The sequence below is a fragment of the Gossypium hirsutum genome, chromosome A01, assembly GCF_007990345.1.
Source record: "Gossypium hirsutum isolate 1008001.06 chromosome A01, Gossypium_hirsutum_v2.1, whole genome shotgun sequence".
NCBI classification, from domain to species: Eukaryota; Viridiplantae; Streptophyta; class Magnoliopsida; order Malvales; family Malvaceae; genus Gossypium; species Gossypium hirsutum.
Genome location: NC_053424.1, coordinates 3,947,848 through 3,965,328, shown reverse-complemented (window position 1 = coordinate 3,965,328; position 17,481 = coordinate 3,947,848). Strand labels below are relative to the sequence as shown.

General features: G+C 36.0%; 1 protein-coding gene across 1 annotated transcript; it reads right to left on the bottom strand.

Moving 5' to 3' along the window:
• Positions 1-8,210: 8,210 nt before the first annotated feature.
• LOC107898269 (receptor-like protein 9b) lies at positions 8,211-9,416 on the bottom strand. Its single transcript, XM_041116515.1, has one exon. It carries the CDS (start codon positions 9,414-9,416, stop codon positions 8,211-8,213), a length of 1,206 nt encoding a protein of 401 aa, XP_040972449.1.
• Between the last annotated feature and the right edge of the window lie 8,065 nt (positions 9,417-17,481).

The window sequence follows — 17,481 nt, the reverse complement described above, 5'->3', positions numbered from 1 at the left end:
TCGATAAGGAAACCGGGATAAGTCTTGTCAGATGATTGCGGGACAGGTTAAGTGCATGAATGGCCCTAATGGCCCTAATGGCCCTAAATTCCATAACGCTTGTGAGATTGTTATTTGAGAAATATAATTCAGAATGTTTCCTGTGTAAGGAAGGAGACTATTTTTTGTGACAAACTCTATCTTAACCCTATGCTTATCTATTTTAAACATATCTTCTAACATAACACTATCCATCAAACTGCGCGAGTCATAAAGTTCTCGGAGGGGTTTTACAAAATCATAACCAGCTTCACTCCAGCTAAATGAACAAAATAACTCTACAGCGTGAGCGGAACCAATCTCAGTCAAAATTACTCAAGCAACTAGGAATCGAACCGGAAAAGGAGTTGTTGGAAAAATCAATTATCCTTATATCTCTTTATTGACACAACTGTCTAGGAATCAAGCCGCTGAAATGATTATTTCCTAGCAAAAGAAAATTTATGGCACAAAGTAAATCAATTTGGATGGGAATATTTCCAGACAATCTATTATTTTGTAGGTTCAGCAACCAAACATTTGAAGGATCCATGGATAACGATAAGCACGAAAGTATTGGTCCTGGAAGAACGTAATGGGAAATATCAATAACTAGCCCACCAAAAAAACCTTCGCACGGAAATTGGCCTTCAAAAGAATTGTTGTCGCAGCTAATCCATTAGGATGCTTACCAGTCATTTTGTTGTTGCTAACACCAAAAGTTTCCATCCCAGCACAGAATTCCTTTTTTGTTATTAGACCTCCAGTGAACTCATCGTTCCCCAGCTTCAACACTTGTACGTTAGTCAAGTTATAGTGAGTGGAAAAAAATTCATCATGAGAGTTGTTATTGGTTAACGTCAAAGAAAACAAAGCAATGCAGTTTTTTTACCAATTCTTTTGGAAATTCCCCTGATAAATTATTGAAAGATAAATCCAACGACAACAACTTCCTCATGGCACCAATCGAGGGTGGGAGCTCGCCTTCTAAGAATTTATAGGATAAATTAAGGAACTTTAAATTTGGAAATATCATTCCAATATCCTTTGAAAGATGCTCGTCAATATGATTGTATGATACATCCATAAAAGCCATACTAATAGGATGTTGTGGAAGAGGATCAAATTTCCAAGTAACGGAATATTCCTAAGGTTCAGAACCTTTAGATCAGTGTTGTTTTCAATCAACCAAGAAGGCAATAAGGCTCTGTTCAACTGATTGCATGACATATCAACCCATACTAAGCGGTGCTGGTTTAGCAAAAAATTAGCATTCTACATGTTACAATTAGAAAGTCGCAATGCCTTTAGTTGAAGTAGAAGTATAAGGAAGAGGTTTTGATGAATTGGAAGATTTCACAGCTCAAAGCTAAGCAGAAGTAATTTAAAGCCGGGGAAGGAAGCTGAAATACCAAATATCTAAAAAAATCCTTTGTGCAAGATGCCTTCAGTCTCTCAGTATTGTTCTAATTATATCCGTTTGTCAACAATTTTGATAAATTTTCCTTTATATCAATTCGTTACACTTATTTTACTCTGACAAATGTCAATGTCCTTCACATTTTTATTTTACTCCTATCCTTTTTCCGTTACTCTTTTACTTTTTTTTTTATAAATTAATATAAATAAAAATTTATATTATAATTAAAATGTTTCTCAAATTTATAGTTAATTAGAAAATTAGTTTTTATAATAATTTTATAAAAAAACATTTTTAATTGTTAATTTTCTTTTTTTCTTTATATAAATAAATATAAAAAAATAGTTTAAATACTAATTTAAATTATTTTTATTTAAAATTATAAAAATATATCCATTTATATTAATTTCATAAATTATTTTTAACTTTCTCTTTTTTTTTTCTTTTTCCTTTATATTTTCTTTTCTTATTATTTTGTAATCATTTTATTGTCATTATCGACATTTATTATAACATAAACAAATACACGTGGTAGACAACAAGAAAAAACAATTTCATACATATATAAATAGCAGAATGAACACCAGATGTGATCATGAATCTAATAAACATACCTAGCTTCTGTTGAAAAAAAAAGGCATACCTTGCTACTCTTTGATCTCATGCGATTGTAAGGTAAAATTAGAGTTTTTAGATCTTTAAAAGATTGAAATAAGGTGATGTTTCAATTCGGAGAATAAGAACTCAAATCAGGGTGACATTGATTATTTACCCCACCTCGCATTCACCTTTAAAAAAAAAACTCACTCAATTAAAAATAAATTAGCTCCAAATTTATCTAATGATTCAAAATTTTATATGTTCTTTTTTTTTGTATGTAATGCTTACAACTACCCATAGTCCCTCCCAAATCATAAACAAGAGGATAATGCACTTCAACGTGTTGGGAAGAAAACGAACAACTGAAACAAAGCGAAAGCACAACCGGTGTTCTTTCTCTCCCTATAACTCCTGTCAAAAATTATGGCAAGCACAATAGCACAAAATATGTTCTCTAGGAACCTTAATCAACCACAAATCAACTAATGCAACCACAACAAAAATAAATAGAAACACCGATATTTTTACGTGGAAAACCCCTCTAAATCAAGGGTAAAAACCACGGGACTTTAGAGTCCGATAAAGAGCTCCACTATCATCAAATGTTCGACTACAAGATCACAATATCAAGCCTACAACAAGCATTCAACTCTGACAAGGCTAACAATATGTAATCTTTAGCAAAAGAGAGAAAATTGAGAGAACATCACCAAAAAACGTAGCTTCTGAAAAATGGGTATTTCCGACGCTACAAGACTCGGATGAAAAATCCGACCGTACAAAGTCAAGAACACCTTATCACCTAGCTGCTGTCCAAAAATCAGCTCAATCGAACCACGGATGGACCTTCGATCGAAGAGTTGATCACTGCTGCACCAAGCTTGAAAAACTGATTTTTCTATTCTCTCTTTTTCTCCAACGAGCTTCAATCTCACTCTCTTTCTCTCTGGATGTAATTGAGAATTTTTCTCTCAATTAAGAATGCTGCCCACTCCCACGTTAAAAGGCCAAAAAAATTGGCTTTGGACAAAACCAAAAAAAAAAACAAAACATTTTGGCAGAAAATATGGGTTTCCCACATAGTGGGACCCACACCTAACAAATCTCCTCCTCCAACTATGTGGGGAATGCCTCCATACCGGAGTTCAAACAACATGCTTCAAACTTTCCTCTTGGTAAGGCCTTCGTCAACATATCAGCACCATTATCATTAGTGTGTATCTTTTCAAGCTCTAATAGCTTAGCTTCAAGAACATCTCGTATCCAATGGTACCTCACATCAATATGCTTAGATCTAGCATGAAAAGTTGAGTTCTTACCAAGATGAATAGCACTCTGGCTATCACAGTACAGGACATACTTCTCCTGAGTAAAACCAAGCTCATGCACAAACTTCTTCATCCAAAACATCTCCTTACACGCTTCGGTTGCTGCAATGAACTCTGATTCGGTGGTGGACAATGCAACACACTTTTGCAGTCTCGATTGCCATGCCACAGCTCCCCCTGCATAAGTGATTAAATAACCTGAAGTAGATCTCCTCGAGTCAATGTCTCCGGCCATGTCTGAATCTGTATACCCAACAAGAACAGGTTTCTCATTGCCGAAACAAAGTTTCATGTTGGAAGTGCCACGAAGATATCTCATAATCCACTTTACTGCATTCCAATGCTCTCTGCCTGGATTAGAAAGAAATCGACTAACTGTACCAACGGCATAAGCCAAGTCTGGTCTCGTGCAAACCATTGCGTACATCAAACTACCCACAGCTGAAGAGTAAGGAATTTTCTGCATCTCTTCCTTCTCCTTTTCTGTGGAAGGACTATGCTTAACACTCAATCTAAAGTGCATAGCAAAGGGAGTATTCACCGCTTTAGCTTTGTCCATACTAAACCTTTGAAGTACTTTCTCAATGTACCTCTCTTGTGATAACCATAATTTCTTGGCCTTTCTATAACGTGTCAATCTTATGCCAAGAATTTGCTTTGCTGGCCCCAAATCCTTCATGGCAAAGGATTTACTCAACTCTTGTTTCAACCTCTCAATTCTAGAAGCATTCTGACGAACAATAAGCATATCATCAACATAGAGCAAAAGAATAATAAAATCATCACCAGAGAATCTCTTAACAAACACACAATGATCAGAAGTAGTCTTCTTGTAGCCTTGCTCCCCCATAACAGATTCAAACTTCTTGTACCATTGCCTTGGATCTTGCTTCAAACCATACAAGCTCTTCTTCAATCTGCATATATAGTCCTCTTTCCCTTGTGCAACAAAACCCTCTGGCTGCTCCATGTAAAGCTCTTCTTCCAAGTCACCATGAAGAAAAGCAGTTTTCACATCCATTTGTTCAACCTCTAAGTCATAACAAGCTGCCAAACTCAGCATAGTTCTGATAGAGGACATCTTCACAACCGGAGAAAATATTTCTTCAAAATTAACCCCCTTTTTCTGAATATAACCCTTGACGACCAATCTAGCTTTGTATCGTGGAGATGAAGACTTCTCTTCTTGCTTCAACTTGTAAACCCACCGATTCTTCAAAGCTCTTTTGCCCTTAGGCAGTTTCACCAATTCAAAAGTATGGTTCTCATGCAAGGATTGAAGTTCGCCTTTCATCGCTTCAACCCACTGATCTTTGCATTCACTTTCCATAGCCTCTTCATAACATTCAGGTTCTCCCCCGTCAGTCAAAAGAACATATTCATCAGGAGAATACCTGGCAGAAGATCGTCGATCTCTGGAAGACCTTCGAAGTGGAACTGCTGGTGGAGCTATAGGTGCTTGTTGTTGATCATTCACAACATCATCCATGGGAGTATCAAAGTCACCTATATTTTGATGGTCATCACTAACATCACCATGCACATTATCCTGGATAAGATCTGGTGAAGAGTCTAGGGGAACTGGATTCACATCGATCAAGTCACCACTACCTTGTGAATCCACTTTCTTCGTCTTATCAATGTCATCAATGGTCTGATCCTCAATGAGGACAACATCTCTACTTCTTACGAGTTTCTTCTGAACTGGATCATAGAGTCTATAACCAAACTCACCATTTAGACCATAACCAATAAAAATGCATTGTCGAGCCTTGGCATCCAACTTGGATCTTTCATCCTTTGGAACATGAACAAATGCTTTACAACCGAACACACGTAGGTGATCATATGACACGTCTTTACCAAACCAAACTCTATCTGGCACATCACCTTTCAAAGGAACACTAGGAGACAGATTTATCACATGTGTCACTGTATTCAAAGCTTCAGCCCAAAACGATCTTGGCAACTTTGCATTTGACAACAAACATCTGACTCTCTCAATCAACGTTCGGTTCATTCTTTCAGCTAACCCATTTAACTGTGGAGTCTTTGGTGGCGTTCTCTGATGTTTGATTCCCTGTCGCAGACAATACTCATGAAACGACCCTGTGTACTCGCCACCATTATCAGTATGAATGCACTTCAACTTCTTCCCAGTTTCCCTTTCAACTGATGCTTGAAACTGTTTAAACACCTCAAAGACTTGATTTTTAGACTTCAAAGTGTAAACTCATTGCTTTCTTGAACAATCATCAATGAAAGTCACAAAGTAAAGTGCACCACCATGTGATCTTACTTTTATCGGACCACAAACATCTGAATGGACCAACTCTAGCAACTCTGATTTCCTATGAGGAGGATGGCTTCTAAATGAAACTCTTCTCTACTTTCCTGCTAGACAATGAGCACAATTCTTTAGTGTAGCATTCTTTAAACCCGAAAGTTGATTCTTCTTCGCTAAACAGTTAAGCCCCTTCTCACTCATGTGACTGAGTCGTTTATGCCACAACTCAGTTGAGCTGTCATTCAGTGTCACATTCACCGTCTCTCGAGAAGTCAAAGCTTGCATCAAGTACAAATTTGAGCTCTTCTTTCCTCGAGCCACAACCAAGGAGCCTTTAGTCAGCTTCCACTGCCCTTCACTGAAGGTGTTACAGAATCCCTCATCATCAAGCTTTCCTGTAGAAATCAAATTCAAATGGACATCCGGTGCATGTCTGACATCCTTGAGAGTTAACTTTGTTCCATTGTTACTCACCAAGCTAACATCTCCCATACTAATAACCGAAACCAAACCATCATTACCCATCTTCAATACCCCAAAATCACCAGGAGTATAAGATGTGAAGAATTCTTTCCTCGACGTGACATGAAGTGATGCACCAGTATCAATCACCCAACTAGTCTCGTCGCATGCTAGGTTGACCAAATTCTCATCACAAATAACTAACAGATCTTCACGAGTAACAGTAGCAACATGCTCGGATTTTTCATCGTCATTCCGATCGTGTTTATCACCACTACCTTTGTTCTCTTTCTTCCACTTGAAGCAATATTTCTTGATATGACCTTTCTTACCACAATGATGACACTCAAGATTCTTGTATCTCGATCTTGACTTGCTTCGGCTTTTATCTCTACCCTTTCCATCTTTGTCTCTGTTTCTCCCCTTGTTCTCGATAACCAACACCTCAGACTGTGATGTAGAACCCTGAGATCTTCTTCTAACCTCTTCATTCAACACACCACTCTTAGCCAAATCCAAAGTAATAATACCCTGTGGGGCAGAATTCATGAGTGAGACCCGAAAGGTCTCCCAAGAGTCTGGTAGAGTAGCAAGCAACCAAAGTCCTAAAATCTCGTCATCAAATTTGACACCCATACCAAGCAACTGATTCATCACACTCTGAAATTCATTAACATGGTCAGCTATAGACATTCATTCTTTATATTTCAGCGCTATCATTTTCTTCAGCAAAAACAACTTGTTATTGCCCGACCTCGAAGCATACAAGCTTTCAAGCTTCTCCCACAATGTTCGAGCATGTGTCTCCTGATCAATGTGGTTGTAAACATTTTCTTCAACAAATTGCCGAATAAAGCCACACACTTGTTGATGCTCCCATTCTTTATCACTTTTCGAATCGGATTTTTGAGTAGTAAAGACCGGAAGATGCAAAGCCTTCACAAACAACAAGTCCTTCATTTTATTCCGCCAAAGTTGATAATTTGTGCCACTTAACATAATCATCTTGCTCGTATTAATTTCCATAATTATCTGACACAATAACCAAGCTCTGATACCAATTTGTTGGGAAGAAAACGAACAATCGAAACAAAGCGAAAGCACAACCGGTGTTCTTTCTCTCCCTATAACTCCTGTCAAAAATTATGGCAAGCACAATAGCACAAAACATGTTCTCTAGGAACCTTAATCAACCACAAATCAACTAATGTAACCACAACAAAAATAAATAGAAACACCGATATTTTTATGTGGAAAACCCCTCTAAATCAAGGGTAAAAACCACGGGACTTTAGAGTCCGATAAAGAGCTCCACTATCATCAAATGTTCGACTACAAGATCACAATATCAAGCCTACAACAAGCATTCAACTCCGACAAGGCTAACAAAATGTAATCTTTAGCAAAAGAGAGAAAATTGAGAGAACATCACCAAAAACGTAGCTGCTGAAAAACGGGTGTTTCCGACGCTACAAGACTCGGATGAAAAATCCGACCGTACAAAGTCAAGAACACCTTATCGCCTAGCTGCTGTCCAAAAATCAGCTCAATCGAACCACGGATGGACCTTCGATCGAAGAGTTGATCACTGCTGTACCAAACTTGAAAAACTGATTTTTCTATTCTCTCTTTTTCTCCAACGAGCTTCAATCTCACTCTCTTTCTCTCTTGATGTAATTGAGAATTTTGCTCTCAATTAAGAATGCTGCCCACTCCCACGTTAAAAGGCCAAAAAATTGGCTTTTGACAAAACAAAAAAAAAAAAAACAAAACATTGTGGCAGAAAATATGGGTTTCCCACATAGTGGGATCCACACCTAACACAACGCACTCGAATTCACGTCTTCTTATATTGAAAAAATGTTTATACTAATCAAACTAAAAGTCAATCAATCATATGAACAATTAACTACTTGTAGCATCATAAATTCAAAATAAGCATAAATTCAAAATTCAAACTTCAAACTTCAAACTTGCCCATCATTTGTAAGCATAGAAAACCTTAGTAGCTTTGGTAAAATTAACACAAAATTAGGAAAGAAAACTAATTATTAAATTTGATAGCTAACTTGCGAAAACAACCAACAACAAAGTATTAAGAGCTGTAAATAAAATTTTCAATGAAACGAAACCACCACCTTCGCCAATAAGGGTTGATGTAGAGAAGAGCCCCAAAAGTCAATAAGAAGACACCGTACGTTGCAACAAAACTTGAAATGAAAAATGTACGATCAATATCATACCATTTTTCTTCAGTTTCATCTGATGATAATAGTATCTCTACAGGTTTGATGCGGTTCTTCTCTGATGGCAGCCCATTAAGAAATGGATTTCCTTTATAACTGTTGATTCCAAATGTTGCGAATTGCCCTTTGTCTGGAATTCTGCCTGATAAATTATTGTGCGCGACACTGAAGACTGCCAAGAAGTTCAGATCGACCAACTCTGATGGGATTCTTCCACTTAAATTGTTGTAAGAAAAATCCAAACTCTCAATTTGGGATAGATTTGACAGCGAAACTGGGATATGCCCTGTCAGATGATTGTGGGATAAGTTGAGTGCACGAATGGAGAACAACTTCCCGAGACTCTGAGGAATTGCGCCTGTCAGATTGTTACATGACAAATCTAATCCAGACATGTAACTCAGAATGTTTCCTTTGAAAGAAAGTAGACTATTTTTAGTGACAAAGTCTATATTAAACACATACTGATCTTCTAACTTAACATTGTCCCAGAAACTAGTAAAGTCATAAAGTCGTACAAGGGGATATAGATCACTGTAACCATCTTCATGCCTGATATTCCAATAAGAAAACGTTAAATTTCCGCAGGAATAACTGAAATAATTGCCAAAGGAGACATTACTCAAGCAACTTGGTATTGACCCAGAAAAGAAGTTGTTGGAAAGATCCATTATGCTTATGTCTCTTAATTGACACAATTGTCTTGGAATCAGGCCATTGAAACGATTATTTCCTAACAAAAGAATTCTTAGGCTAGGGAAAAAACTAATTTCTGCAGGAATATTTCCTGACAATCTATTATCTCTTAAGTTCAACAACTTAACATATGAAAAAGCCTTGGATATTAAGCATGAAGGTGCTTGTCCCGATAGAAAGTTATGAGAAATATCAACAACTTGGGCATTAAAAAATCCTTCGCATGGAATTTGGCCTTCAAAAGAATTGCTCTGCAGTAAAAGAACTTTAGCATCTATTCCATTAGGAATCTTTCCAGTCATTTTGTTGTTGCTAACATCAAAAATTCGCATCTCAGCATAAAATTCCTCTTTTGTCATTAGGCCTCCAGTGAACTCATTGTTTCCCAATTCCAAAGCTCGTAAGTCACTCAAGTTAAAGTGAGTGGAAAAAAATCACCACGAAAATTGTTATTGTTTAACTTCAAAACCCCCAAATCAGTGCAGTTTTTTACCAATTCGTTTGGAAGTTTCCCTGATAAATTATTGAAGGATAAATCCAACAACAACAACTTCCTCATGGCACCAACTGAGGATGGGAGCTCGCCTTTAAAGAAGTTATAAGATAAATTAAGATATTGTAAATTTGGAAGTACAATTCCAAGATCCTTAGGAAGATGGCCATCAATATGATTGTATGATGCATCCATATGAACCATACTACTAAGAGGATGTTGTGGAAAAGGGTCAAGTTTCCCAGTAAAAGAATTATTCCTAAGATTCAGAAACTTTAGATCCGTGTTGTTTTGAAGCAACCAGGAAGGGATGGCTCCGCTCAACTTATTGTGTGAGATATCAACCCATATCAATCGGTGCTGGTTTAGCAAAAAAAGTGGAGCATTCTTCATGCTACAATTAGAAAGTTGCAATACCTTTAGTTGAAACAACGGAATCCCATTCCCAGCTTGGTTGTCATTATCAATCTGTAGCTTGCTTGTTGTGCCTCCAAGTACGATCACCTCAAGCTTGGAATGATTGAACATCGAGCTGAAAGAGAAGGAACCTTCAAAAACATTTTTGCTAATATCGATGAACTGAAGAAACTTTTGACTTGGTATTAAATGTGGAGTAATGGAGCCACTGAGTAGGTTATCATGCACATCTAAAACCTTAAGAGATGTCAAATTGCTCAGGCAAGAAGGAAGGGTTCCTTCCAACCTATTATGACTAATGTCCAACACTTGAAGTCTCCTCAATTCGCACAAGCCTGTCACCAAGGAGAAATTAAAAATGTTTACATCATTTATATGAAAAAATAATACATCTAAACATTTTAATTTTGCTCTTACCTGGGACCGGTAAAGACCCTTTGAATAGATTGCCTGCCAAATATAGCGCTTTAAGATAGGATAGCTTCCCAAGATTTTGAGGAATACTCCCATTGAAATAATTCCTGCTTAAATCTAATAGCTCCAATCTTCCTAAAGTTATCAAATCTACCAACAAAGCAAAGATAAGGCATGTTAGGAGATGCAACAAATAGGGAAACCTAAGAAAACATTTTTTTTTCAAAGCAGTATCGTGTGCAAGTTAGTACATCTATACCATTTTTTTCATTCAATAATTTAAAATTATAACAGTGTTATGTAAGTATAAGGAATATTTTTTTGATTAATTGGAAGATTTCACTGCTCGAAGCTGAGCAAAAGTTACTCAAAACAGGCGAAGGAAGCTAAAATCACAAATATCTAACATCGTTTGTGCAATATGTCTTCAATCTTGATAATGGACGAAGTCACCTATTCAGATTCGAAAGTTTACGCTAAAAGCGAGAGAGCTTAGACAAAAATATAAATTAAAAAATAGACTTGGATAAAACAATAAAGTTTGTTTTCTAAACAGGCAAGGCCTTGTGTAAGATTTTTTGGTTGTGTCAGCCTAGTCCAAATCTGGCTAAATTTTTTCTTGCATTGTTTTGTTGTCATCTTGTTATTATATTGCTTTTATTTTATTGTTAATTTTGATATTATTTTAGAATCATTTGTTTGTTAAGTTTCAACTATCTTAGTATTATTTAAATATAAAGAATTTTTTAATATATTTTAAATTTGTTGGGAAAAATTTATTTTAAAGTTTTTAGTGTATTTAATGTATTATATTTTTTAAATTTGTTTTTATATAAAAAATATTATAAAAAAATTAATACGATCAAACTTGAATTTTGTATTTTTTATATGGGTCGGACTTGGGTCAAATTATTTAAATATATCATTAAATATTTAATATAATTACATTAAATAATTATTGTTTAAATATGTAATATTTTTATATAATATGTAAATAAATTTAAAATTACTTTCTAATTTGCAAAATATGAGATAAATTGAAATATAACAAAAACGTGAAGTGTACATGACAAAAAAAATAACATGAAAATGAAATGAAGATATGATTAGTAAGACCACTTTAAATAATGCAGTTCAGTTTCAAGAAATAAATAAATTTAAAAAAATTTGAATTAATTCGCGAGTAATTTCATGGATTAATTTATTTAAATATATCAATTATAATTAAAGTAAAAATAATTATTTAAATAAATTGATATTTTAAACTTTTTCTAGTTGGTCGGACTTAGATCATAAATTAACATGTAGAACTTAATAATTATATTTATTTACAATAAATAATAATAAGAAGAAAATATTTCTCTAAATTTGATTACTATTAAAATCATATCATTATGTACCACGCTGATTTTTTTTTAATTAAAATCACCCAAACAAGTCATACAAAACATTACACGAAGTCATACATCAAATCAAATATAGTACAAAAATATAATAAAATAAACAAGATAAGAATAAATGGACATATCAATATAAAAAGTAATTAACCTATAAATTTATAATAAAAATCAATAAATAGATTCAACACACCTTTCCAATAGAAAAAACAAAAAGAAAAAAAAGGCAGCTGTCACGCTTTGAAGTCCGAGCACCTAATCTCTTCTGTTTTTATAAAGTTTTTGGTTGCAGTCATATATTACCAATTGTTTAGTTTTTAATAAAGATACCTACAACTAATCATTTTTATTGAAAATAAAAATTTTAAAATAGTAACTTAATTATTGATTTAACTATTTAATTTTTTTTGTTTTCGTCACTAATAGTTAAATAGATTCGATAATAATATATATGTTGTCAATTTAATCTTAATTATAAAAATTTAACTCTCAACATTTATATATTGTGTAATTTAAGGTCTTTTTTTTTTAATTTTCTTTTCTTTAATCCTTTCCCTTAAAAACTAAAAAAATATATAAAAAATTTAATATAATAATTTTCATATTTTCCCATTCTTTTAAAATTAACCCTTAATATCATGAATAAAAATAAAATTGTAAAAAAAAAGTGACTAAATTATTAAAATGTGTAAATGTTGAGTGTTAATTATTTTAGAATCAAGACTAAATGGCACAATATATAAATATTGAGGGTTAGAATTATTATTATGCAATTTTAAAAGCTGCTAAGTTGATGACCAAAAAAGAAAGATTCAAATAATTAGGTGACCCAAAAAGAAAAGCTGGATAGTTAAGAAACCATTTTATAACTATTCATAGTTGAGTAATTAAAATTTTTTTTACTAATAGTTGGATGATTAGTGTAATTTACTCAAAATAAAAATATAGGAAAAGATGATGATAATTGTAACATCTGAGGGACATTGCATGTTTACATACCTTGATTCGACAGAGTGCTTTCCATTCCCAGCATATTAGAGGAAAGGTCAAGAGACCTGAGCGACGGAAGTGAACCCAGCAACCTCAGAATCTCAGTAGAATTGAGGTAATTGTCATGCAGCACTACATTCCTCAGCTTTGAGAAATTCGTAGCGTCTGAATAATTATTAAAAAGCAATGATTGTCAATCATCATCATATATCCAGTTCCAACACATAAATATTCAAATCATTGGGTAATTTGCTCCATACCCAACTCCCCTGGGGAGTCACTTAGTGAATTCCAACTTAAATCCAATGTCTCCAAGTTTTCAAAACCAGATAGTTCTGCATTGTGTGGAAGAGAGAAGAATTATTGTAAACTCCAATGTCTGCAGTATTATAATAGTATTTATTGGAACCCACCCATTGTTTGAAAAGTCAAAAAGGGTGGGCACCGAAAGTAGAAAGTAAAATTGGTTGGCAAGTTGGGTTAAAAGTTGGCATGGGATAATTGCAATTTTGGTCCCTAATTGTATAGGGACATTGCAAGTTGATCCTTGAACCTCAACTATAAATAGGCCTAACCATTTCTTACTTTCTTCATCCCACACTTGCCATTCTCTACTTAAGGCAATTGTTCTCTCTCCCTATTTGTAAACTTTCACTTGTATTTTTGGAGTGAAATATATTTGGTAGTGCCCGAGGACGTAGGCAAAATTTGCTGAACCTCGTTAAAATTCTAGTGTTCTTTATTTTTGTTCTGCATATTTTGCAAGTGTCATTGTAGTGATTTATTGTGCTATTAAATTACGATAGAGGGATATTCTGGCTAGGAAAGATCTGGTATGTAAGCGATCCTCGTGATCCACCTCTCTTTCCTGGGAATTGAACTTAGTGTGATTTTTCAGTACAATAATTTTACTCTTTCACACGCTTCCGCGCAACAATTGGTACCAGAGCCAGGTTCGTACTTGGGGAATACGACCGTTTACGGTACTATTCACGTATACGGTACTATTCACATATACAGTACTATTCACGTATACGGCACTATTCACGTATACGGTACTGTTCACGTATACAGTAGTTGGGATTGAGGAGAAAAATGGCAGCAGCATCGTCATCAGCAAGGACTACTGTGACAAATGCAAAATTTGAAGTAGAGAAATTTGACGGTACCAATAATTTTGGTATGTGGCAGTGTGAGATCCTGGATGTCTTATGTCAGCAAGAGCTGGATATAGCCCTTGAAGAAAAACCTGACAAGATGGATGACAAGGAGTGGGCCAAGATCAATAGACAGGCGTGTGGTACAATCCGCCTATGTTTGGCCAAAGAGCAGAAGTACTCCGTCATGAGGGAGACATCAGCGAAGAAGCTGTGGGATACATTGGAAGAAAAGTTTCTAACGAAAAGTCTTGAAAATAGGCTTTATATGAAAAAGAAACTTTTTCGGTTCACGTATGCACCCGGTATGTCGATGAATGACCATGTGAACTCATTCAATAAAATTTTAGCAGACTTGCTAAATTTGGATGAGAAATTTGAAGATGAAGACAAGGCATTATTGTTGTTGAATTCCCTTCCTGATGAATATGATCATCTTACCACCACATTGCTTCATGGGAAAGATTCAATCACATTTGATGCAGTCTGTAGTGCGTTGTATAGATCTGAGACTCGAAAGAAAGATAAAAGAGATCACAGAGATACAACTGCAGAAGTCTTAACAGTAAGAGGTCGTTCACACAGCAGCAAACCTGGTAGAAGGGGTAAGTCCAAAGGGAGACCCGCCAAAGATGAATGTGCCTTTTGTCGTGAGAAAGGGCATTGGAAAAAGAATTGTCCTAAGTTACAAAAGGGCAAGTCTATTTCTAATGCATGTGTAGCGGAGCATGATGAGGAGTCAGACTTTAGCTTGGTTGGCATGGCAATGGCATGTCAAACGGATGAGTGGATATTGGATTCGGGATGTACTTACCATATGTGTCCTAATAAGGACTGGTTTTCTAGTCTTGAAGAACTAGAAGGTGGAGTTGTTTTTATGGGCAATGATAGTGCCTGTAAGACAATGGGTGTAGGTACAATCAAATTGAAGAACCATGACGGCTCAATCCAAGTTCTGACAGATGTTCGCTATGTACCCAGCTTGAAGAAAAATCTCATCTCATTAGGGGCCCTAGAATCTAAAGGGCTCACAATCACTTTGAGAGATGGATTACTAAAGGTAGTAGCTGGGGTATTGACGGTGATGAAAGGCACTAGAAGAAATAACTTGTACTATTTAAATGGAAGTACAGTTATTGGATCAACATCAACAGCTTCTGCGAAAGATGCAGATTCAGAGGCTACCAGGTTATGGCATAGGCGATTGGGACATGCTGGTGAAAAAGCTTTGCAGACTTTGGCGAAGCAAGGCTTGTTGAAAGGTGCAAATTCTTGCAAATTGGAATTCTGTGAACATTGTGTTCTGGGCAAGCAGACGAGGGTAAAATTTGGTTCAGCAATTCACAATACGAAAGGAATTCTGGACTATGTTCACAGTGATGTGTGGGGACCTACCAAAGTGGCTTCTTTGGGAGGTATGCACTATTTTGTCACTTTTCTTGATGATTATTCAAGAAAAGTATGGGTGTATCTAATGAAAAGAAAAAATGAAGTTTTGGATGCATTTCTGAAGTGGAAGAAGATGGTGGAGACTCAGACAGGTCGAAAGGTCAAACGACTTCGATCAGATAATGGTACTGAGTACAAAAATGATCCATTTCTACAAGTATGTCAAGATGAGGGCATTGTGCGACACTTCACTGTTCGAGATACACCACAGCAGAATGGGGTGGCAGAACGCATGAATCGGACTATACTGGAGAAAGTTCGATGTATGTTGTCCAATGCTGGATTGGGCAAGAAATTTTGGGCTGAGGCAGTTACATATGCGTGCCATCTAATTAACCGATTGCCATCAGCTGCAATAAATGGAAAAACTCCTATGGAGATGTGGACTGGTAAACCTGCTACTGATTATGATTCTTTACATGTTTTTGGTTCCACTGCATATTACCATGTAAAAGAATCTAAGTTAGACCCAAGAGCAAAGAAAGCATTATTCATGGGTATAACTGGTGGTGTAAAAGGATACCGTCTCTGGTGTCCTGATACAAGGAAGATTGTTTTCAGTAGAGATGTAACTTTTGATGAATCAACCATGATGAAGAACGAGGATTCACAAAAGGATGACAAAACCAGTAGTACTTTGCAGCAGGTGGAGTTTGAAAAGGTTAATGATGATCCAGCTAATATTGAAAGAACAAATGATGAAGAAGTTTCGACCCAAGAACTTCTACAGCAACAAGATTCAATTGCATATAGGAGGCCAAGAAGAGAGATTCGTAAGCCTGCTCGCTTTGATGATATGGTGGCCTATGCACTTCCAATTGCAGATGATGATGTTCCTTCCACTTACACAGAAGCAATAAGTAACTCTGATGGTGTAAAGTGGAAGCAAGCTATGAATGAAGAAATACAGTCTCTTCATAAAAATAGGACTTGGGAGTTGGTGAGACTGCCCAAGGGAAAGAAGGCAATTGGATGCAAATGGGTATATGCAAAGAAGGAAGGATTTCCTGGTAAAAATGAAATTCGATACAAGGCTAGATTGGTAGCAAAGGGTTACGCTCAGAAAGAAGGAATAGACTACAATGAAGTGTTTTCTCCAGTTGTAAAGCATTCGTCTATTCGGATTTTGCTAGCCTTGGTTGCGCAATATGATCTTGAACTAGTTCAGCTTGATGTGAAGACAGCATTTTTACACGGTGATTTGGAAGAGGAAATCTATATGACTCAGCCTGATGGATTCAATGTTGCTGATAAAGAAAATTGGGTTTGCAAACTGACAAAGTCGCTTTATGGATTGAAACAATCTCCGAGGCAGTGGTACAAGCGATTTGATCAGTTCATGAAAGGGCAAAGGTACACAAGAAGTAAATTTGATCATTGCGTATATTTTCAGAAGCTACAAGAAGGAACTTTCATATACTTGCTCTTATATGTTGATGATATGCTGATAGCATCTAAGAGCAAAGTTGAGATTGAGAGATTGAAAACTCAACTCAATCTCGAGTTTGAGATGAAAGATCTAGGTGAAGCTAAGAAGATTCTTGGCATGGAAATATGTAGAGATAGAGCTCATGGCAGAGTTAGCTTGTCTCAGAAGCAGTATTTGAAGAAAGTACTACAGCAGTTTGGCATGAACGAGCAGACCAAACCTGTAAGTACCCCGTTGGCTTCTCATTTCAAGCTTTCTGCACAACTATCTCGTTCGACGAATACGGAACGAGAATACATGTTGCAAGTTCCGTATTCTAATGCAGTGGGTAGCTTGATGTATGCAATGGTGTGTACAAGACCCGACATTTCACAGGCAGTTAGTATAGTGAGCAGGTATATGCATAATCTTGGAAAAGGACATTGGCAAGCTGTGAAATGGATTCTACGGTATATTCAGAAGACCGTGGATGTTGGATTACTGTTCAAGCAGGATAATACACTTGGTAAAGGTGTTATTGGGTACGTTGATTCTGACTATGCCGGTGATTTGGACAAGCGAAGATCAACCACCGGTTATGTGTTTACACTTGCTGGAGGACCAATAAGTTGGAAGTCTACACTACAGTCTACAGTTGCATTGTCAACCACAGAAGCCGAGTACATGGCTATAACAGAA

What these genes read in the sequence shown, in the direction of transcription:
- LOC107898269 (XM_041116515.1), bottom strand. Translation starts at nt 9,416, where the DNA reads ATGACAAAAGAGGAATTTTATGCTGAGATGCGAATTTTTGATGTTAGC.